At 42.5% G+C, this 24955-nt stretch overlaps 1 protein-coding gene across 2 annotated transcripts in view; it reads left to right on the top strand.

Annotated features, from left to right (window-relative positions):
• Positions 1-24955, top strand: part of Grin2a (glutamate ionotropic receptor NMDA type subunit 2A) — a 420942-nt gene that overhangs the window by 300166 nt on the left and 95821 nt on the right. For both annotated transcript variants that reach the window (XM_060364161.1, XM_060364162.1), the window contains exon 5: positions 21453-21658. In XM_060364161.1, the coding sequence (XP_060220144.1) occupies positions 21453-21658 (206 nt within the window). The remainder of the gene's footprint in view (positions 1-21452; positions 21659-24955) is intronic.

Genomic DNA, 24955 nt, shown 5'->3' with positions numbered 1-24955 from the left:
TGCTCAGCGCATAGAAGATATTCAATAATTGCCAGTTCCAAACATAAGTAGTTCTTTGCTGATACTATAGGAGGAAAAGTGGAAGCTACATGAATAGAACAATTTCCCCAAGGTCATAGAGTGGTAAAGGCGGACTTGGACCCTCTACATTGTTACACTCAACATTCTGGGATCGTTCACTTCTACTCAACTCAGAAACTTTCTGAGGGTAATGGGGGCACAATTATGCTGACAGAAAGCACAAATGTGAGACAAAAGCTGCTCACTGCATAGTCTGCCACTGCCATCAATTATGAAAATGAGTGAATAAGATTATTTAAATGACCCCATATGAGTAAATTATTCAAAGAGTCTCTCAGTCAGAAGTATTTCTAGAAACTTCTGAACAGACAAATGAAAACCATTTAGATTTCCTGACAGGGTCATCAACTCATCTGTATTGAGGATGATTCCAAAGAACTAAAAGTCTCTGAGCAGGGAGAAAGTGAGGAACTGATGAGGAATTGGGGGGATAGGAAAGAAGAAAGAAGAGAGAAGGAGAGGGAAAGGCAGAAACTTCATCAAAGTCATTTTCCATCATGTCTGTGCTGGCTAGTTTTTGTCAACTTGACACGAAGTAGAATCACCTGAGAAGAGGAATGTCAACTGAGGAATTGTCTCCATCATATTGGCCTGTGGGCCTGTCTGTGGAGACATTTTCCTGACTAATGATTGATGGGGAAGGGCGAGGCCCACTGTGAGCAGTGCTATCACTAGGCTTGTGGTCATGGGTTGTATAAGAAACCGAGCTAAAAGAGCCACTAAACTATTTATTTCTCTGAGATCTCGGTTTCAGTTCTTGTCTCCATGGTCCTCCCTTGCCTCCTCTCAATGATAGTCTGTAACCTATAAGTTAAAATAAACCCTTTCACCACCAAGTTGTTTTTTGGTGCTAAAATGTTTTATCACAGTAACACAATGTTTTATCACAAAAACAGAGATGCATACTAAAACAGAATCGGATAGTCAATTTATGAAGAGGAAAAGCTGTGTAGGCTCAGCTTTGGACATTTCAATCCATTATTGTCTGATCCTTTCTTTGGGCCTATCACGATACAGTGCATCAGGTAAGAGGATGTGGTGGAACAAACAATTTATAGTTAGGGAGTAAAAGTTAACAGAGGAAGGGACTGGGGTATCATGATTTCTATCAAGAGCAGACTTGGTGACTTTCAGAATTACCACTAGGCTCTACCCCTTAAAGGTTTTAACATTTCAAAGTAATGTCACCCTGAGATCCAAGCCTTTAACAATTAGCATTTGGGAGGTAGTCTTTATCTAAACCATAGAAGAAAGAGCAGGGAGAGGAAGAAGAAAAAAAAAAAAAAAGGGAAAGGAGAAAGAACACAAGTATAAGAATAAAAAAGAGGGAAAGAAAACAGCCATTGGGCTTTTAGTTAAAGTTTTGTTCTAAGTCCATGGGATAGTAAGTTCCTGAAGAGCTTAGACCACTACAGGAGGATCTGGGTAAGTGAGGAGATAGATGAGGCAGAATATAGACTCAGTCAAAAGTAGTAAAGATCTATCTGTGTGCTCTCTTTAAGTTTCAAGTAAGTGTCATTTAGAGAAAATGAAATATATTTTTAAAATAATTTGAAAGTGAGTTGAGTCCCTAGGTTGAATTTAATGATCCTGATCCACAGGACATAACATGAGCACATGGGAAGAATGTGCTGAGCCTGGTATCTACATCAAGTCTTAAATAATGGGCCTTCATATTTGTGAATCCACTTAGCTGAATGGTGTGAAGTAAGTGGCAGTATGACTACATTTAAGTAGTGCCAACTTGAAGATACCCAATGGCATTTCTTACAAATAGCCAAGGAAGTATTCAAATTCAGGTCTTGTAACTCTCCAAACTTAACACTATCAGAGGCTCCACAGACCCACAGAGTCCACGGAAGCACAGACATTGAGGGCCATTTGTTGCCTACTTGGTTTCCTAGCTCACCTGGATACCAACATTTGCATTTTCCCATCCCACACATGCTCTAAGACCCTACTGCTGGTTCCCTGGAGATGCTCGCCATGCTCACAGCCCCGTCAGGGTCTGTGATTCATCACTTGCATGCTGATAGTGTAACAGGAAGGACATTTGTCCCCAAGAAAAGAGACAGAACAGTGAGGTACTCCACCCCAGCAATCTGCTCCTGGCTTCAAGTGAGTGACAGGATGCCTTCTGGGGCTGCAGTTGTATTTTCTCAACTGAGCTTCTGTCAGCTACCCTATTCTCCACTCTCTACCCTAGCATCATAGCCTAGCCTGGACAACAGGAGAGGCAGAAACAGAGAGAGAATATTCCAGGATTGATCTCTAAATGCTGGGAGAATTAATGTGTGCATTTTAGACTCTGAAAACAAGAATTATGGCTACTTTAGACCTTTCCTCAGAAGTTTATTAGTATACATTGGTTGCACAAATATTTGTTGATAACATTTTGTTCAAGTATATTATCATGCATTTTGACCAGATTTATTCCCGTTACCCTCTCTTGTCCCACTCTCTCCTACTCCTTTCATTCTCTTACCAAATAACCCCCCTTCAAGTTTATGTTATGTGTATATGTGTGTGTGTGTGCATGTGTTTGTGTAGGTGTGTAACATATAATAACTCTACTTTCATATTATGGATCTATAGTAAGGCATCTATATATTTGTACAAATATGTTTATATCTTAAGCAATTCCCTATACTTTCTAAAACAACAATAATAATGCTAATCATTTTGCTTCAATTTTAGCCTTTATATTAATTACATTGATTCCTTTTTAATAGACAATCAAGACAAATAGTATCATTCTTTACTCCCATACCAGTTACACATAAAAAAAAACTGAGGGTTTGGGTGATTGGTGACCAAGATGGCAGAGCCTTAATTGCAGCTCAGCTCTGTCCGACTCCAATTATTATTTCCTTTCCCTTTCCATGTCATGCTGTAGCTGAAAAGTGCTTTCTTTGCATTTTGGCAGTGAAAGTAGTCAGGTTCACCATGAAAGCCCATTTTGGGAGTCCCTGGTCTTGGTGCAGTGGACTGGCTCCAGCGTTTTCAAGGAGGGCTAAAACAGGGGCAAGGTCCCCTGTTGAACCTTTTTTCTTCCTTTTTCCCCTGAATCTCATTTCAGAGCTCTCCCCTGGGCTGTATGCAAATCAGTCTCCTAATCAGGTTCTTGCTTCTTCCTGCAAAGCCAATCAGCTTCTGCAGTGTGACAATCTGAGGATGTAAATGAGTCCCCACCCCTACAGAAACTGCTTCTTCATTGCTTATGGCTCTGCCATCTACCCATTTCTTTTGAAAACTGTTACAGAACTCATCATTGCCATATCCATAGCATCTTTAGAGTCCATATTGCTGCCATTTCCATTGTAATCCTGCAAATTAGAAAGACTGAGGGGGGATTGGAGACAGAAAGAGCAGGGGCTGAACCATCTGGATTTTGAAGCCTGGTGGAAGCACAAATACTCAAAGTGGAGAAAGCATGAGTGAGTTTGTGCTTATGCCCTTGAAAGGAGTTGTAGAAACCAATGGCCCCTCTCTCAGCTGTGTTTAACTTTGAAGTTGAAACAGCGCAAGTCAACAGCACTGGTTGTCAGTGCTGGTTCTCTCACTCTGCACGGGCCAGCACATCGCAGCTGACGGTGTGTCTGTTTTCTTTCCATGCTTAAAGCGTGTTTGAAGAAAATAAAGTGGCAGATGTGAAGCCTGAGGAAAAGGGCCAGTATCAATTTTGACTATCAGCTCCCAACAGCTACTCTCTAACAATGGAAAGCCAGGGCATTTCACAGGTGATAACCCTGAGCTTCACAGAGGACAAGAGACAATCTCAAAGTTCCTCTGCCAGTACTACACATCTCACTTTGCTTACTGCAGTGGTTCTCAACCTGTGGGTTGCAACCCCCTTGGAGTAGAATGACCCTTTCACAGGCTCACCTAAGACCATCTGCATGTCAGCTATTTACACTAAAATTCGTAACAGTAGCAAAATTACAGCTATGAAATAGCAACAACAATAATTTTATGGTTGGGGATCACAAATTGAGTAACTAAATAAGGAGTAGCAACATTAGGAAGGTTGAGAACCACTGACTTAGAACACTCAATATGGTTATTTGGATATGCACAGCAAGATTTGAGGTGTTTTTTTTTTTCCCCAAAATAAAACCTAAGGCTTTAAAATCAGGAATTTTCATCTGACTGAGCACAGATGAAGATTCAAAAGTTCAAAAGTATGGGCACTGACTTTCATGGAGTGATGTTATAACCCATGGGAATTGAGTCAGACAAAAGGATGTAAGGGCCAAATTAACATTAAGAGAGAAGCAAGTAATTATGTATACAAATAGGTTGTGTTGTGGTCAGCAGAGATGAAGGATCAGTGGCTTCCTTGAGTACATCATTGGTCAGGAGCTGAACCACTAGGGTGGGGAATTGAGCTTTTTTAGGGGTAAGTTTGGCCTTGAGACTCATTTAATTTGGATGCTCTGGCCAACCTTGAAACACCATTATTCATACTTTCCAGACCTCAGTAGGATGAAGATAATGATAATGCCCTCCCTGTCTGCAGTGTGTCTGAGTTATTAAAGCCATCATTCATCAAATCTTTCCTGGGACTCTGAGAGGACTTTAGACATGTGACCTTTCATGCACCTTTATGTGGTTATTTGGTTTGTGTGTGTGTGTGTGTGTGTGTGTGTGTATGTGTGTGTGCGTGTGTGTGTGTGTAGTAATCATCTGTGTTGCTCAGCGGTTTCAATCAGGTGTATTCCTCCATCTCTTACTGCTGTTTTTTTTGTTTGTTTGTTTGGTGTGGTTTTTGGTTTTTCAAGACAGGGTTTCTCTGTGTAGTCTTAACTGTCCTGGACTCAATCTGGCCTTGAACTCACAGAGATCCACCTTCCTCTGCCTCCTGCATTCTGGGATTAAAGTAATGCACCACCAAACCAGTTCCACCTTGGTTTTTTTTTTGTTGTTTTTTTTTTTGTTTTTTTTTTTTTTTTTTTAGGACAGTTTCACTGAATCCGGAGCTCACTGTTTCAACTAAAATGTCTGAATATGTTCCTGGGATCCTCCTGTCTGCTTCTGCCCTCAGGGCCGTGGTCACAGATATGTGTTATTACACCTGGCTTTTATGTGGGTGTTGGGCATCTGATCTCATCTCCTCAATACTTGTTCAGCAAGCACTTAGCCCAGTGAGCCATCTCTCTTGTCCTCATAACCCCTTTCAATTTACAAAAAAACCCACTTATGATATTAGTACTTTTATGATGCCTGTTTTGTCAATGAGAAAACAAAGGGGCAATTTTCAACAGTCTGAGCAAGATTAGGACTCTGTCTGCTTCCAAAGCTCTTGCTTGACCAATATGCTATGTTCCTTCTTCAATCAATGTCCATGATGCAGGAGACACTACTCAGTACTCCAAGAGGTGGAGAGTTAAAATAAGAAACACACTGCATAGTCCTAACTATGAAGACAAAATGCTCAGTAGTTTCCAAGCCCTAGAAGGTCTGTAGCCAAACATTCTCTTCTCTCTCTCTCTTTCTTTCTCTCCACATTTCATAATGCTAAGCAAAGATATAGTTTCTTTTAAAGATGGGAAAAATGAAGACCAGAGTTGTGAATTACTTGAGCGTCATTCCTTAGCCACTTCACAGACTGTGAAAGTTATAGGTAATTTACACCAAATACTTGGTGGAGAGCATGGGACATGCTAGAAGGGGCTTGGCAAATGAGAGCTACTATGCATACAGAGTGCAATCTAGATTTTAAAATGACACTTATTTGGGTTATTTTCTTTTGCTTTTTGCTTTTTGAGTGGATATCTGAGAAATACTGACAACATTCTGTTTTTCTCACTGGAGTTGGGTTTAGACTAAAGATAAATATACTCAGGAATCATTGGCCATTTGCCAATAGTGAAGTCCACACAATTAAGCAAGTGATGGTCAGAAAACTCATCCTCTTCTGGGTCAAGTTACTTGAATGAACACTGGCTTACCCCTCTGAACAATGCTACCAATTTTTCTTTTCTCATTATGTGACTGTTGTGAATGACAAATAAAATGTGATATTAACAGTAACTTGTAATTCACAAAAGGCCTTATAAATTCAGGCATCTCTGATATTATCATCCCCATAATAACACAGCTTTCTAACTAGGATGCTTTTTCCAATGTGCCTGCTTTCTGAGGCTTCTTTTTTGTCTGTTTCTATTCATCTTTTCCCAGCTCAGCTTTTTGGCCAGTCAAACAATAACAAGTAGTGCATAAGAATCCAAGATCGTTTGAGTTACATTTATAGTTAGGAAAGTAATGACATGCATTAATTGTGCAAAACCTCCAGTCAGAAAAAGGAGAATAAAATAATTTCCAGTTCTTTGGGTTTATTGGAGAACTAAGGTAATGGCAAGCTGCTTCTGGCAGGACCTTCTCTGTGCACAGAATTGTATTAATAGACAATATGAATTCTATATAAAATAGTCAGCAGTTATGGCAAAGCAGATCTGTCTCCTGTTACAGAAAGAAGCGAATTCCCGTTTCCTTCTGGTAGACAAGCCGTGGGCCTGTATCTTATAGTCAGTGTCTTGCTTTATACGTCCTGGAATTACATCCAAGAATCAGCCATGACTGCAGGAGCATATGCTCATTGGAAGTGGAAAGGAACATTCACTGAAGGCTTTCTAAGTGCTGAGTATTGTGTTCAATGCTTCAGCTGTGTGAGTTAATAACAAGAGCACTGGATAATATGAACCAGGCCATATTTGTTGGAGAGTGGCAAGCTTCATGGAGGAAAATGTGATCAGTCCTTTGCACTTTCATTGAATTGGTTTATTTATTTCTTTGTTTTGTATAATTCTTATAAGGATCAGACAGTATGATGTCTCCTTGTATACCCACTTCACAGATAAGGAAATCGGCGTTCAGGATGTGGAGTTAAAGAAGGTCACACAGCTGAAAAGCACTATAGCCGAGTACAAGTTCACGTTCAGCTGACTCCAAAGTCTATAATAGTTTTTACAACTGTGAGAAGAACTGAAGTTGATCATTGACTGCAGGGGTAGCAGTTAGGATGGTCCAGTTAGTTTAGATTGTTAATTGACTTATATAATGTGCTTTTAGAGTCATGAGCTGGATACAAGAGATAGAAAGGTAGGCAGAACTCAGTCCCTGACCTGCAGGTGTCTGCTAGAACAGAGAGATGAACATCTAAGTACTATAGTTGATGGATAAGGAGAGAAGAGGGCACCTCTCCAGTCCTGTGGAGCTTGGTTTGGGGGTATGAATGACAGTCAGGGAGTGCTTGGCAAAGGATGGGCAGGGGATTTTCTGGACAGGGTGGATGGTGTTAAAAGCTGTTACTGAGAGAAGAGCTGCATGCAGCTAGCAGCATGTGCTGAGTTATTTGTGCTTCACGATTCCATGTGGGGCAAAGCAGGACCAGGAGTTAGCTATCAAAAATGACACTGGCATGACTGCAAAGAGCTAGAAAGGCCGGTCTAGAGACTGAGTCATTTAGACAATAATATTTGCATCTCATTCTAGCCGTAACTGGAAACCATAACAGGGACAGTGGGATACTCACATGACAGATATCTGGAGTCATGGCCTGGAGGATGGACTGATAGGAAAAATTACCACGAAGCTGGAAATTCCAATGAGAGGCTTTGATGGAGGCCAGGACAGATGAAAAGCCCAAACCATGTTGGTAGTCTCAAGGCTGGGGGCTTGGTTTAAATACATACAGGGGCAGGAGAAAGAGACACGAATCAAGGATCATTTGGAGCATTGGGATTTCAGTAATTTGTACTTGCTGTTGGGAGAAAACTTGAGTTTCTCTTATATGACTGAAGAGAAGATCAGTTAACTCTAAGCATGTTGGCGACTGAAACTCCTTGGAGTCAACAATGAGCAAGGAGCTGGTGAGAAGGAATCAGATCCACATGCTGTTGACCTAGAGTTGATCACTGAAGACGGAGGAGCAGAAGAGACCCGAGCATGGACTCTTGAGGTCGAGAGGCAGAGTAGAGACTTGTGAGCCTTGCATCAGCAGAAGAAGGAGGAAAGCAGCCTAGTGCAGAGCTCAGGGACGGAGGCTGAGCCCACAAGGAAAATTTGAGGGGCTGTTGTATAATAGGCCTGCACTTTAGTGGGGAGAGATGCACCAAGATCTTTAAAGGAGCTGTGACTACAGAAAAGGGATATCTAAGCACCAAGGATTGTGATCACTGTTGCTCTAGAGCACTAGCCTTCAACCTTTAATGTCGCCAACTTTTAATGCAGTTCCTCATGTTGTGGTGGCCCCCCAGCAATTAAGTTATTTTTTTTACTACTTTATAACTGTAAGTTTGCTACTGTTATGAATTGTCATGAAAATGCAGATGGTCTTAGCTGACCCCCTCAAAAAATCTTCAAACCCCCAAGCCACAGGGGTTGAGAACCATTGGTCTAGATAAAAGGTGCCTCTTTAGTTCTCAAAGGAGAAGGAAGGCCTATGCAGAGGCAAGGTAAGTTTATGGATTATGTGGGTTGTCTATCTAAACTGGAATAAGAGGTAGATTTATCAACTGAGAGCAATGCTGCTGGCAGGCCTGAAGTCTTGTGGGCAGGTGTGAAGGTTTGAAATAGTTCCTAGGAGATGGTGAAGATGCAATTAGTAAAAGAAGAACTTCGAAACGACATTCAGCTAGGTGGTCATGTGAAGTTCTCTACCTGTGCAGCTGGTTTCCAGGTTCGAAAGTAGTTAGACTGACTCACAGATGGGGGTGGAGGTGCCAAGTGGGTGTGACAAGAGCACAGGTGGAGACAGGCATTCGTGAAAACAGGAAAAGGTCTGTGGTTGTGAAGAATGAAAGTCATTGGCTGGAATAGGGAAGGAGTACAAGTAGGGAGGAGTCATTCAGAAGAATATAGAGAGGTCTAGGGGCTAATGTGACACTGGAGAAGAGACATAAGCATGTGTGAGCCGGCCTGTAGCTTAGAACCACTGAGTCAGTTTATGCCATTGGGTTAAATGGCTAAAGCGGAGTGGAGGTGATTCATGGAGAGATGCTTTTAAAATGACCTCTTAGTTTAACCAAATCACCCAAGAAGTGTGAATACAGTCGTGTGAACAGGATGAGTCTAATATGACGCACAGTGGCTCCCATTAGTAAAATCGCCACACACACAGCAGGCGCAGGTTCTGAGTGAACCCAAAGCTAATCACATGTGTACACTCAAAGGTGAACGGATTCCAGCGAGTTTGCAGGGGTGCTCCCCAACACCCACCTGCTTCTGGACCCTGTTTCGGCCTTTCCCTTTATTTCTCTTCTCTTCTTTCCTTTGTACTCAGTGTGGTTCATCCAGTTTGGATGACTTCCTGACTCATAATCACATCCCTTCCATTCAGCAACTAACCCTCTGTCCACATTGTTTCCTCAGTGTGGGAACTGTAAGTTCCTCCTTTCTGTTCTGATTCCCTCCTTTGCAGACTCCAAACACTTGAAACCTGCCACCTTTCCCAGTTGTTTATCACTTCTGAAGATTTCCTGCATCTACTTCTCCTTCGACCCTTTGCTCTTATCACTTTTTATTTTGTTGTACAATTCTTTCCTAGGGCATCCTATTTTATCTTTCTTACTATCTAGCTAGTAGTCCTTTACCCATAGAGATTCAGCACGGTATTTGGCAAAGGTTTTATGTCAGAGGCAGGCTTGCCAATATTTTAGGCTTTGGGGGCCACACTATCTTCCTGACAAGCCCTCAACCCTGCCTTGTTGGTGTGAGAAGTGTAAATGGAGTGAAGGGAAGCAGGCATGGCTATCTTCTACTTAAGCTTTAATTACGGACACAGATTCAGGTCTCGAAGATTTTTCATGTGTCATAAATATCATTCTTCCAACCATTTATAAACAGAAAACCTGGTGTGTGTGGTGGTAAGCACTCTCAGCAATCTGGAGACTAAAGCAGGAGATTTGTGAGCGCAGGACCCACCTGGGCTACACTGACACACCCCATCCCTTGCCCTTTGCCTTCCCACCTCCCTCCTACTCAGAACAGAACAGGTAGGCCCACTCTTACCCCACAGACTTACTCTAAAACATTTTACCCCTGGACAAAATGCTGAGAGGCCATTTGCCCCGAAGAGCTGCTGTTGGAAGGTTGATGTTGGAGAACACGCATTAAACAGTTATTGAATGATGAACCAAGACTCCAGTATAGTGTAACCCCAGAGAAAGATTTTACTAATTAGTTATGACACTCATCAGGAATTTTGGGATTCTACTTTGACTATAATTTGTCTGAATCTGAAAACTTGTGTTCTAACAAAGAGGACGGCTCCTATATACGCGTCATTGCTCGGCTTTTCTCTTGTAGTATCTGTGGGTCCTTTTTGGCTGCTGTGTTTGTGGTATAACTTAGCAGGAAGGGCAAGCAGTTGGCCTGCCTCTCATTTCCTCTCAGCAGCTCTGCAGAGCACTGGAGTTGTTCATTCATATCTAAGACAAGGACAGTCATTATGGGTGAAACTGGATTGACAGCTGAGGGTTACCTAGACTGTTTTATAAAATGGTGAGTCTGAGCCATCGCATCCCATAGTGACTATCCTCCCTTCCAACACATCCTAATAATCATGTAGTATGTGTGTATGTGTGTGTGTGTCTCTGTGTGTGTGTGCATTTATGGCTGTGTTCACATGTGTATACAGGTGTCATATGTGTAGGTGAACATATATGTGTTTGGCAGCCAGAAACTGACATTGAGTGTCTTCCTCAGTTTCTCTCCACCTTATTTTTTGAGACAAGGCATCTCACCGAACCCAAAGCTTGCTTATTGGCTAGAATAGTGGGGCATCAGGCTTCAGGGATCTGCCCATGCCATCTCTTCCCATCAGAGCTGGAGTTACAAGCATGCATTGTGGCACCCCTGTTTTGTGAGTATGCTGGGGATTTGAACCCAGGTCTTCAAGCTTCTGCAGAAAGGACCTTACCAACTGAGCTGTCTCCTCAGCCCCTACTAGTCATGTTTCCAACTGTAGACAGAATTGTGGTTAAGCGTATAACTGTTTCCTCAACATTAAATCTTCTGTTCGTTCTAGCATTTTATAGGATCCTCTTATTGGAATCCTTTAGGGCTCAGACACAGCCTGGAGCAAAGTCATTTGTGGCCAGAGCTCAACAAAGAAAACTGCTTGTAAAATACCATCTTATCTAAGGAGAATGGAGCTCTGATCAGCAGGTATTCCATCTTGGTCTTGGAGTTAACCTGTGTACAGGGCTTGGTTTTTGTCCTTGTCATAGCTATCAGTACCTTAAGTGTCAACCTTGACTCCCCTTCATCTTGAAGGAGAAAAATGTCCCTCTCAAAGATTTAAATTTATTATATTGCTCCAGACACAAAAGCACAAATACCCATCAGACACCAAATGCCTTAGCATTCACAGCCCAGTAGCTTCTCATGGGCAAGGGGATGAACTGTCTTTCAATCAATCAGTCCCCTCAGATCTTGCAAAGTTTATTTTAAAACTTTGCAGACACTGTATTTAAGGTTAAATTAGAATTTTCAGGGATGAGAGACAGGTGGAACAGGCTTTCTTTTCCTTTATAATGCTGAGTGAGGAAATCCATCCACTTTTGGCCTGTGATGTCCCTCAAGTCAAGTGTGATCACTGATGCCACCAGCGGCTTCCTTGGTCTCACATTTGATTACATGGAGGTTCTCTTCTTTTTAAATATAAAAAGTTAAATTCTCAGACTGAAGTTTTACCACTTTAAAGATTTTCATTAAAAGAAAAAAAAAATGCCAGAGAGGACGAGTCTTCTCTGTATTCACGTTTTAGCTTTATCATCTCAGGCTGGTAAGGATGAGAGGCTTTACCATCCTCCCAGGGTTGGAACATGCCTTTTGGACTCTCCGGCAAATTTCTAACTCACTGGCAACATGGCCAAGGGGACAGAGCTACTAAATATTGTCCAGGTAAATGCTTCCTCGAAGAGCTGTTGACTCTGCCTGATTGCAAATGGCTTTCATTTATTCTACAGTTGGAAGCGATGCTGATCTTTGAAATTTACTCAGAACAAAGTACATTAGAAGGTCAAGAGGAAAACTTTGCCATATTTTTAAACAGTCTTTGTGAAGGTATTTTTTTTTAAATGTAAGAATGACTGCTGTATTGAAGAGAGAAGTGATCTCAGTATGGTTTTCCTTCAACAGTGACACTTAGGTCCTGCCTGAACCCAAATCCTAGGATCTGTTCCCCCATCATGCCTCTCCTGGACTGATTTGCAGACCTTGTTTTCTTCTTCAATATAGTGCCACTGTGGAGTGGCAATATATCCATCCAATTTTGCATTTGGGTTTCAGTAAGCACAGATGCAGCCATGTGGGCACATAGTGTCCTTTTTGTATTTATTATTATTTTATATTAGTTACAGTTTATTTACTTTGTATCCCATCTGTATCCCCCTCCTTCATTCGCTCCCAATCCCACCCTCCCTCTCTCATTTCCTTCCTGCCCCTTTCTAAGTCCACTGATGTGGGAGGTCCTCCTCCCCTTCCATCTGATTATAGCTTATCAGATCTCTTTAGGGCTGGCTATAATGTCCTCTTCTGTGGCCTAGCAAGGCTGCTCCTCCCTCGGGGGGTGGGGGCAGGTCAAAAAGCTAGCCATTACAGCGCAAAATTCTACTAGCCCTTCAAGGAAGTGCCAACTTGAATCCTCCTCAAACTATTCCACAAAATAGAAACAGAAGGAACATTACCAAAATCATTCTATGAAGCCACAGTCACCTTGATACCTAAACCACACAAAGACCCAACAAAAAAAGAGAACTTCAGACCTATCACTCTTATGAACATCGATGCAAAAATACTCAATAAAATACTGGCAAATCGAATCCAAGAACACATCAAAGATAACATCAACCATGACCAAGTAGGCTTCATCCCAGGCATGCAAGGGTGGTACAATATATGGACAGCCATCAATGTAATCCACCCTATAAACAAACTGAAGGAGAAAAACCACATGATCATCTCCTTAGATAGTGTCTTTTTAAGCAGGAGCGTCTGAAACACACTGACACAGCAGGAAAGCAGACCTTCCTTTCTAAGGGCCCTTATGTAATGGGGAGGAGGCTACTATGGAGGAGCGAAGTCTAATCAGCTGTTAGAGCCTTAATTATATTCTTCTTGGTTGACATCCCCAAATTACCCAATTGTCACGCAGCTCACATTCAAGCACTGGATTCTTTTCTCCTGATCTATTATTATAATTGCCTTTTGGATGTCCGTGCACATTGTGCTGGAATTCAACCCCAAGATCACAAAGCAGGGCTCACTAATAGCACTGCTGTTGGAGGCATTTTCCATGGTAGAGTTCAAGTCCTTGGAAGAATAAGTTCACAGGAAAACTGGGGAGATAAAGCTGCCCTGCATGAAAGCAAGCTGCAAGACCACTTCAAATTGTGTTCTCTCGCTTTCTCCCTCTTCCTCGGCCTTTCCCTCCCCCTTCTTCGTTCCCTCCCACCCCCATACTCTACAAGGAAAGCAAACAGGGTTCCCTTCTAAAGGAAATACCAGGGCACAGAGCCCACCTCCCAGGGCATCATCACCCTGTCCATTGTAGAGTGCTGATTACTCCCTTCCCGTCTGAATCATGCAAAACCCTCCCCACCAATCCGAAGTGCACACTCTTTTCCTTGAAACTCCCAAAAGAGATACAATGTCAACCTTGGAAGCCTTGGAGTCTCTGAAAGGCTGGCATCCTGCCTTCAGACTCTAGACCCTCTAGCCTGCTGTTTGATATTGATCAAGTCACTTCTGTTGTCAAGTTTTTCAAGTCACAAAATGAGGATAAACAGCTTTTTTTCCCCCTTGCAGAATCATGGCAATAAAATAAGAAAATGCCTGTTGGGGTGACTGTAGTACCTCAATAAATGCCAATGACTATACTTATTAGTTATTCAATAACTATTTTTACAGCCCGTAAAAAGCTGACTGATACAGAAATTAAACAATAAGGAGGACTCCCAGGAGCATGTTCAAAAAAATTAGTGATCATGAGAGGTCCTTTTACTTTTTCTATGACTTTTCAAGCCTCTGATGTTAGATCTTTGCAATGTGGAATCAAAGAGGAGGAAGAAAACACTATTAACTGCTTAGCTAATTAGAAAAGCACATCACTTTTAATAATTAAAAGTACACCAAAGAAATAGGACTTCTGTCCATCCCTGGGGACCTAGGAACAGAGGAATTGGAGAGATTATACACAAACTCCTAAAGCAAATGGAGTCAAAGATTTTCACTTTTAAACTTAAATTTCAAACGTGAACAAGCCTTGAGCTATTCTCCTGTTGACTGAGCCTGAAGAGAAGACTGTTACCATAGGACCCTGCTGTACTGCTCCTGGGTATGTGCATCTGTGTCTGCCACTGAGAGCCAAGCTGCAGAATCAGTATAGGTGAATGAATAAGAAAACCTGCTACTTATGCACCATAGCATTTTATTCAGCCATAAAGAATGAAATTACATCATTTACTGGAAGATGGATGTAATTGGAGACCATTATATCAAGTCAAATAAGTCAGGCACAGGAAGACAAATACTGCATGTTTTTTTTTTTTTTATTAAACTCATGAGTTTTAGGCTTCTTTATAGATGTATAGAAACACACACATGGTGTGAACACAAAAGGGGAGACTAGGGAAAGGAAGGACACTATTGGGAAGGGGGAAGAGGAAAAAGAATATAGTAAAAAAAAACTTTTGAGAAAAAAATGTCTTACATAAAATAAATATCATATAATAAATATGCACCAATAAAAAGGAAGAATGGATGTAGATATCTGAGTTGTTTGTAGAAACGCCCAGGACCAAAACATAACTCCACAGATGACCAAATCTGTGCTTGGTTCTACAACAGTTGGTGTTTTTATCTGTAAAGATATCAGATTAACCTGAGAATGGTTACAGAAGGAAAAAAATCAACAGTTCCAATGTGAACTGTGTAACAATTAGGCAATTCTGAAATTTCAACTGAGAGGAATTTAATTAAGGCTCTAATAGCTGATTAAACTCATTTAGATCTGTTGGCAATTGCCACTGGTTATATAAGTCACTGAGGAAGAAAGATTTCCATCTTTTTCTCCAGCTGCATTTAATTCTGCCTGTAGCCAAAGGTATAATCTTCCCAGTGCTTCTCAAAATAGGGTCCTTGGGCGACCTATGGCAGAATGCCCTAAGATGCCCGCGGAAGCATCCAAGGCTTCAGTAGCCCAGGCCTCAACACAGATCAAGGACTGTGGAAATCCAGGACTTTCTTCCGCTGCTCTCTGTCCATCTATCTCTTCCTGTGGTGTATATGAATAAATGTTTGTGTGTATATACCTGTGTTTGTGCATGTAGGGAATGGAGGATAATGTCCACTGTCTTCTTCAATAACTCTCCTCTTTATTCTTTGAGACAGAGCTTTTCAGAGTGCCTGGAGCCTCCTGATTCTGCTTACCAGGTAGTCAGGGAGATGAGGGGATCTTCCTGTCTCCTGGGAATTCTCCCCAGTGCTAGGATCACAGTGTCACGCTGCCATTTTTAGCCCTTTTATGTTTATTGTGGGTGCTGGGGATTTAAACTCAGGCTCTCATACTTAGGAAGCACTTTGAGCACAATTCACTATCCCAGACCTGGGAGTTCATTCTTCTAAAATCTTATGTTACATTTATTTACTTTGTATGGGTACACACACACACACACACACACACACACAAACACACACACACACACACACACACACACACACACACACGCACGCACGCACGTGCATGCGTGCCTCAGTTTGAATGTGGAGCTCATAGGACAACTGGCAGGGGTTAGTCCTCTTCTCCTACCATGTGGTGCCCAAGAATTGAACTCTAGTCCCCATACCTGGCAGCAAGTATATCTTTACCCATGGAGCCATCCCACTGGCCTAAGTCCATTCTGTTTGTTGGATTGTCTGTGTTTTTGTTTGTTTGTTTGTTTTGAGATAGGGTCTCACTGTGTAGCGCTGGCTGGTCTAGGCTGGTCTTGAACTCACAGAGCCTCCCAAGTTCTGGAATTAAAGGCGAGTGTCTCCATCATACCACTATGTCTTCATTCCTAGTCATTCTCCAAAGAGCGACATGTCATCATCTCACCTCCTTCGACTGGTGTGTTAAAGACTGTCCCACTACAGTGGAGCAAGGCGGGCTCACCTACGACTGCTGCTCAGCAACTTCTTTGTGGAGTTCTTATAACTGGCCTGGAAAACATAGTTTCACAGTGGTGCTTGCACTAGCTGTCATGGGTGAACTTTAAATCCCAAATTTGTCTTTAAAAATAAGAAAGATTACTGAACCCCTCTGTGAAACACTCTGGCCGTGGCACGTTTCAACTTACTACCAAGCTATAGCAGGAGCTCAGATCCTGTGCTGTCATTCCTAGAGCCACCATATTCAGATCTGCCTGGGATCTCCAGCTGCCCCCTCAGACACTGAATGGCTTGGTGTAGTCCTGCTATTGGCTTGCTTGTGCACTGACGAGCTTGCAGAGGCACGGAAGCAATTCTAGTGGATGATGCTACTTATGCAAAACACGGACATGAAGTGATTTCACAGCCCCTTCACGGTCACCTATCTCATGCCTTTTGGAAGGCTTTTATATTTCAGGTAGAGAGAAATTGACCTCCTTTCTGTTTTACTTTCCTCTGTAACTTCATCTTCCCGAAGAGTTTGTGTCTCATCTTCCCTCCAGCTTGGAAATGAATTGCTGCTTATTATCTGGAGTGAAATGTCCTCTGATGTTTTGCACAAGTGTTTGTCTTAATACTAGCTGTTTTTGAAATCACCTCCTGAGCTCTGGGGGCCCAGTCAGATCGGGGTATAGGTGGTGTGAACTCAGCTTCTATTGTTGCTTTTAATAAACCTCTCTGATTTTTAATTTCAGTCTCCATTGTCTTGTCTCCAAGGAGAAAAGCTGGATAAACAAGCAGTTTTCCTCTTTTAACTTTGAATTCTATGCAAAAGAAATGATAATATTGTTGCGAGTCTGTTCAGCAAATATTCAGTGAAGTGGCTGGTCTACAACAACAAATGTGGAGCTCAGATTGTAGAGCGACCAACTTGGAGCATCAGTGTATTTGTTATCCCATGAAAGGATGCAGAGTGATGGGATAATTTAGAGGTGGAAAGAGAGCAGACTAGAGGAAACAATAGCAAGGTTGGTGGGAGATGTTTGGAGATGGGGCCTGGGTTTCACAGGCAGCCTGAGGGGTTGAGCAGAGCTAGATTCAGAACTTTGGCATCCTTGTTGTTGCTTGTTTGTTTATTTTTGAGACATGCTCTCATGTAGCCCTGGCTAGCCTCAAACTTGCTTTGTAGCCAAGCATAATCTCAAGTTTCTTATTCCGATTACAGGTGAGGCACTCTACTCAATTTTATGCAGTGTTGATGACCAAACGCAGAGCGTTGTGCATGCTAAGTAGTCACTCTGCCAACTGACCTACACCCACCCCCAGTTTTGGTGTTCATACATGTCACGTATCTGTTTTTATGCTTGGGAGATCTGAGAGCCAGCTATGCAGTTATTTTAATTGTATCTTGTGAGCATTTCATGAATAGGTTAAATGGGCTCAAGTGGTTCACCTTTTCCCTTTGGAAAAAGAGAAGCAGCCACCTATTCATCTGAATTCTTCCAGCTGCTTGCTGTCCCTGTGACATCACTCTGAGCTTGTCCAGACATGAAGTGGCAGAGACTTTAACTCGAGCCGTGTAGCTTCTAGAGATGAAATTATCTCTGCTCTGAGAACATATTGGCTGAACATTTGCAGAGTAATCATTGGCCATTCACAGAGCACTTTCTAAAAGCTGAAGGGCAGTTAGCACTCTCAAAGCACTGTATTTAAATTATATTAATAAGAATGGATAAAAAATTCTTACAAAGTTAATTTTCCTTTTTATATTTCTGTCAGTGAAATCACTTCTCTCCATCACAGGTCAATTATTTTCATTTGTCCTCCAAACTTCAGTGTATTTGCTGAAAATACCCCAAAGCTCTATCATCAAAATCCAGTTTATTTTGAAGGTAAAAGAATGTTTTTCTCCTCCCACACAGCCTATTTGGGTGAGTGGAGGCCTGTTTTTAAGGATGAAAAATATTTGTGATAGAGATTTAAAAAAAAATCTGCCCATAACTTTCATTTTTGTACAAGAGGCATGTAGAAATTAAAATGGTGCTGAGAGTAGTGCCTAATGCTTGATAAGGGCTCAGGAAAAGTTAGCAGCCAGTCTTATCAGAGCCTGAGGGAGCCGAGAAGATGGTTCAGTAAGTCAAATGCCTGTCCCCTTCTGCATGGAAAACTCCAGGTTTTGTGCACCTGTAATTTCAGTGCCAGGAAGACAGTCATGGCTATCCCAGGCTCACTGACCAGCTAGGCTGGCTCAGTCAGTGAACTCCAGGCTACTGAGAAATGCCACCTCAAAAATCCCACCCCAACCCTACACAAAGAATTACAAGCAATCAAGAAATGCCAGGAACAGGAGAGGTGGCACCCTGGTTGGTCGTCCAGTGCCAAACACTCAGCAGAACCATCCATATAAGTAACATTATCCACTGAAAAGGCTATATTTAAGACTGTATATGCATGCATGTAATAACAATTAGTAGAAAAGGAGGCCATGAATTGGAAGAGAGTAGAGAAGGCTATATTGGAGAGTTTGGAGGGAGGAAAGGGAAGGGAGAAGTGTTGTACATTATAATCTCAAAAATAAAAGAAATGCTTTCACAAACAAAAATAAAATAAGGTTACAGTGCCCGGGGAACAGCAGCCAAGACTGAGCTTTCTCCTCTACTCACAGGCTTATATACTTGCATTTTAACCCTCTCCAACACACACACACACAAACACACACACACACACACACACTCCCCCTCCTCCCCAAAAGAAACTACAAAGGATGCCATCACTTTATCGTTCTGGTCTTTCTATTACCTAGCTCGATAGTCATTCTCTAACAGCTTGTTCCCATCATTATGTGTGCCAATAGGCAGTATGCTAGCAGGCTGAGCAGAGCCTCCAGGGATGCTTTGCATTGGCTAGTTCTGATCCACGTGCATATTATTTATATTGGGAGTTAGAAAGCTATGTCTAGAAGGCAGGAAGAGCCTTGAAGCCATAGTGCTATCATCGGGAATGAATGAATAGAAGCAAGCGTCTGTTGTGTACATTCTGTACATTGGTAGGGCCTTTGCTTTGTGCATTGTGTACATTGTTGTCTTATTTCGACCTCACTACAGTCTTCAAAGGGATTTCTGGTTGTTCTTTGCATTTTACAAACAAAAACAATGACGCTCAGAAAGGACAAGTGACTTTCTCGAAGTTATTCAGCTAAAGGGTGAAGCTGTTGGGAACACTCAAAACTTCTTAACTATCAGAGGCTTTGTCCTACCCAGTCAACTTCCCAGCCTCTCTTGGAGGTCAGGTTTGAGTTTTTCAAGACAAATATAAAGGACTGAAAATGCATATTAAAATGTGTATATGTATGCATGTGTATGCACATGTGTGTGGGCACACATACGTGTGCATGTGTGTGGAAGCTAGAGGTCAACCTCAGGTCTTGGTGTTGCTCCTCAGGATGCTTTATACATGGTTTTGGGGGTGAAGGTGGGGTTTTTAGGGTATCTCACAGCAGCCTGTAATTCACTGATGAGGTTGGCTGGCCAGCAGTGTCCTGAATCTGTTTCCTCCTCCCCAGCAGTGGATTACAAGAACATACTGCCATGCCCTACTTCATCACATGAGTTCTTGGGACTGAGCTCAGGTTCCCATGCTATGGCACGAACACTCACCAACTGTGCCATCTCTCCAACAGCAAGGTTTTACAGTATCTGTATATACTTGGTATTATTATTTTGATCGTTGCCCCTCAGATGGCTGAAAGCACTAAGAAAGCAGGAACCATTCTGTTTGCTAAGAAAGCAGGAACCATTCTGTTTCCTAAGAAAGCAGGAACCGTTCTGTTTGATCCATCATCACTCCTAGGCTGGCACCAGCATGCAGTAGGTGTTCGATAACTCAATGCTGACTAAAGAAAGAATTCCACGGGCCCCGCATTTTCCCTAGCTTATATCACACATCATGGGTAGATGAGCGTGTTTGCTTCACCAAATTAGTCTGCCAACCTCTGTGTCTAAAAACGGATGCTATCGCCAAAGCTAGACAATTTTGTAATTAGCCACATGGGATGTTTCTTTACAGCAAGCAAAAAATTTCCAGTTCAAATGATGAGGTAATCTCAGAGAGCAGAAATGCTTTTTCTCTTCTTCACCCTCATCACCTTCTGGTATTCAGTGTGTCTGGATTCTCTTTAGGGGCCCAAGATTCATTTCTGGTTACACTCACGTCACCAGAGGAGAGGTGAGAGGGTCATGTCAGCACAGACAAGCCTGAGCTCAGCATTTAGCTTCTCCAATGAGGTGTTTTCCTTGAGGTTGCTATTACAAATAAAGCATTGACCCATGGTGTCAGGCAGCTGCTCTGGAGGAGGATGGAGAGAGGAAGGCGCGGGCGCAGCCTTCTCCTGGCAAGTATGTGAACAGTGCCAATAAACTGTCAAATAAAATTAAGGTTCAAAACATACAGCCTTCAATTTGATTTCACTAAGATGCCAGCTGCTGCTCAGAGGGAATACAATCGATTCTATTTTGACAGGTCTTGATGCGCACTAAGCAGTAACCATCTCTCTGCTCCGTGGATTAATAAAAGTTCACCTTCATTTGCAACTTAAATGGTACCATATCCGAGCTTGAAATTATGCTTCTAATTCTGTCACTGGCTCTGTCCCCTTAGGTTGTCTCTTTGTTCAATCCTCTTTTCTTCCTCTTCCTCCTTGTTCTTTCTCATTCACTTCTCATTACTTCCTCTTTCCCTTCCTATTTCTCAGCATAATTTGATGCTTCTCCCTTTCTTTTCCATCCTCTATGATTGCAGTAGAAGCCTGAGGTTCCTCTCAAGTGCACTTGGTTTTCTTATATGCACTGCTTGACTCTCCTGACTTCATAGGAAGCAGGTGGAATTGCGCCAGGAGACAGATGAGGAAACATGTTCCTGTGATGAAGAGCTTGTACAGCAGAGAAGGGGAGATGCACACCGAAACCTACATCACATCCATCACATTCCATGCTGCTTCCACAACACCCATCACCCTGAACTCTGTGGTTCTGGGGAGCCCCAGAAGCATACGTGTCAGCCATCACTGCCAGATATACACATTTCATTAGCCTCCAGAGGGGTCTGGGATGTGGAGATGCTGCCCAACATTCAGGTCCTCACCGTTTTTCTTAACACCCCAGTGTCCCGTGAGAAGGACCTGCCTTTATGGAAGTCAGTGATGTAAGAAAGCACAGTGTGTCTTTGTGTTTGTGATGCAGGTGGGCAAGTGGGAGAATCAGACCCTCAGCCTGAGGCATGCTGTGTGGCCAAGGTACAAGTCCTTTTCTGACTGTGAGCCAGACGACAACCACCTGAGCATTGTCACCCTGGAGGAAGCTCCCTTCGTCATCGTCGAAGACATAGACCCACTGACTGAGACCTGTGTAAGGAACACGGTGCCCTGTCGGAAGTTTGTCAAGATCAAGTGAGTTCCAAGGATGCTCTTTGCTAGATGTGTTCAGTCCTACCTAAGAGCTTGTGCAATAGTAGCCACAATCCAGTTACAATATCAAATATACTGCTGTCATGATCATGTAGTAGATCAGAAGTCTTGCATGCCTAGGGATGTGTCAAGTATGTATTTGTTTAATTCCAATGTCTATATGGATTTGGTGTTTTTGTCATGAGAAACTGATACCAGCAGACTGTAGGACTATTAAGAACCCTTTTCAGGGTTACAGAGGTGAATCAATTGGTCAAGGACTTGTCTTGCAAGCACAGAGGCCTGAATTTGAGCTCCAGAACTGATGATGATGATGATGATGATGATTATAAAGCCAGTTAGGCATCGTGGCCAGCAGCTAGCCCAATCTACTTGATGAGTTCCAGGTTAGTGAGAGACCCTTTCTCAAAATGAGGTCTATAGATTTCTAGAGGAACTACCCAGCTTTGTTCTCTGGCTTCCACATGTTTGCACACACACACACACACACACACACACACACACACACTCATCACACATGTGCACATACACACAAATAAAAATAAAAAAAATTACAGAGAGGAAAGTTGTGTGCAGGCATTTAGTGAGTAAAAAGGTGGGGTTCAAACACGGGGCCAGAAAATGGCATCACCCCCGTACCAGCCCTTCAGTTTTTCCCATTTTCTGTTTTTCTGGGTTTCTTTCCTCAGCATTTTCTTCTTCCTTCTGTTTCTTTTCTAGTTCCCAGGTGGATATGTTCCATGTTTAAATAAAGCCTGCCTGAGCTTGTGTTGATTCTGGCCTTGCACATGACTTTTAGGTGGGATCCAGGTGGGAGTGGACTGCATTTGTGCCATTTTCTCTTTTGTCTCACTGAAGATAATACTGACATAGTAAGTTTAGGGTTCTCCTTCATGTACAGACTTGCTGGGGACAGAGATGTACGTATTGGTGGCTAAGACAAGGATCTTGCAGTCACGTATTGAAAATGGCTGAAAGCAGCTCAGGCAATGAGGATGGGGCAAATGAATGCTATCAGGCCTTGAGGAGGGATCCCCAGGAGATGTGATAAGAGAGTAGTATGGCCTGAGTGAGGGCAGTATAGATCACAAGAGAAGGCCTAGACATCTGAAGGCTGGGAAGAAGAACAGCCCAAGTGCAAAGACTCTGTGCTGGAAAGAGTTTAGCAACCTAGATAAATCAAAGGAAGAGGCTGGAGAGGAGTGAGCTGGGGGAATCATGGGAGAGAGAATGTGAGAAAAGGGCTAAGCTCGGGGGCAGGATTCTGTGAGCTGCAGTTGATCAGATGAAGAAAACAGTGTCTCCCACAAAGCAGAGAGCTTAACCTCATCAGGTGCTTCTGACCATCACAAGATTGTCTGAAACAGCCAATCAGGTGGGACTTCTTATGTTTAAAAATCTACAGGAGGACTTAGAGTATAAAGTTAGTAACCTTACTAGGAATGTTGGTAGAGTGCCTGCCCGGGATGCATGAGACCCTGCGTTCAGTCACTACAGAAATTGGCAACCATGGCACAAGCCTTTAGATCTAGCACACTAGATCTAAAGCAGAAGTGGGGGTGGGGGGACCAAGAGTTCAAGGTTATACTTAAATCCATAATGAACTTGTGGCCAGCTCAGGGTACATGAGTTTATGATATGATGATATGATATGGTGTGATAGGATATGATGATATAATATGAAATGATAGACAGTAACCTCAGAGGAAAGACCAAGTAGATATTCAATTTCTAAGCCACATTTCTATGGCCAAACATGAACACAAATAAATTAATTTCTTTAAAAGAATTGACTTTTTTTTTATTGAAGATTATACAGTTTTGAACAATAAGATTTGTGTTTTAGGTCCCTGCAGGGAGGTGGGATCTTTCTGCTCCCTTTTCCATGTGGAAATTCAAAACGCTTACTGTGCCTACATGTCTAAGCAAAATTGTTTTGGATTTAACTGAGATCAATAGAAATATACTAAGAACCACTAATCCGAATATTAGCACAGATGAGATTAATTGCATTTCCAAGAAGAAAGGTGCTATGCAGGGCTGCCAAAAGATCCCAACCAGACAGCATGAGCACATTTATTTTGTTGGTAATTCCCTTGCAAGGAAGACCTTTTGTGCCTCATGTCCAGTCTCTTAAACCTTGGGGTCTTAAGTGCACTCGCAAGTCTTAAGAATCTGAGAAATGACTTTCCATCTACACTGCTAAGTGTTGAAGGCAGTGAGAGAAAATTGGAAGGATTATTTGCCTTGATCTGCCAGGAGATATGGTCAGTCTCTGAAGAAACTCCTGACCTGTCTAAACATTGGAGGGAAGAGATGGAGTTCTTAAAAAAAATGTGTGTGTGTGTGTGTGTGTGTGTGTGTGTGTTCCTCCTTTCCTTGTTTCAGTCAGCCGTTTCATCACGATAGCTAGAAAGTTAGCTAATACAGTGGGGAAGGCATGGTGTGGCTCCATTCATGGTGCTCGAGGACGCTGTGGATGTCTTCATTCACAGCACACTGAGAAGCAGAGTGTGAGCATGAAGAAAGGCTGGAATCTAAGCCTCAAGATCCTCCTCTCAACAACCAACTTTCTCCAGTGAGGCCTTACCTTTCAAAAGCTCCACAGCCACCCAAAGCAGCAGCCACCTCTTTGTGACCAAATGTTTCAACACATGGGCCTGTGGCAAACACTTCACACTCCAAACGCACATGCTCCCAGCCATCTTGCGTTGGCCTCTCCATTCAGGAGTGAGGACACTTAGCTGAGATTCCTGGTCTGTGATAGCAAGCCCAGGCTCTACACACAGCTCAACCGTGTGTTACTCTCTGCCACTGGCCACACAGGACAGTTGTGAGGCCATTGAACCACACATCTTATTGACTCCCTTCCCTTATATTTCTTTCTGTGAATCACCTTTGGTTTGGTGGAGAGCTGCAAAAGCCTGAGTATCATTGCCTATTTTTTTTCTGTGATTAAGACACACACCCTTCTCACTCACAAAGACTGGGAAAGGAGCCATCTGATGTTTACTATCATCAGGTGCTCCATATCTACAGTCGCAATAACAAGGTTCATTTGCAACTTTGCATATCTTTTTCATGTTGTGTCTCTAGTTGCTTACATAGAGGAGGCATTCATTGCCTATGGGGTGAATATTCACTGTGACCATCTAGAAAGAAACCTTGTGGTCATCACTAGTTCAAAAGCTGGCTGAGGCTTTTGGCAAGATCAGAGCATACCTGTGATCTAAATTATGGGACACCTGTAACTTTTGTCCAACATATCCCAGAAGTCTT

This window comes from Meriones unguiculatus, chromosome 11, assembly GCF_030254825.1.
Source record: "Meriones unguiculatus strain TT.TT164.6M chromosome 11, Bangor_MerUng_6.1, whole genome shotgun sequence".
Taxonomy (NCBI): Eukaryota; Metazoa; Chordata; class Mammalia; order Rodentia; family Muridae; genus Meriones; species Meriones unguiculatus.
This window is presented reverse-complemented; position numbering and strand designations above follow the sequence as displayed.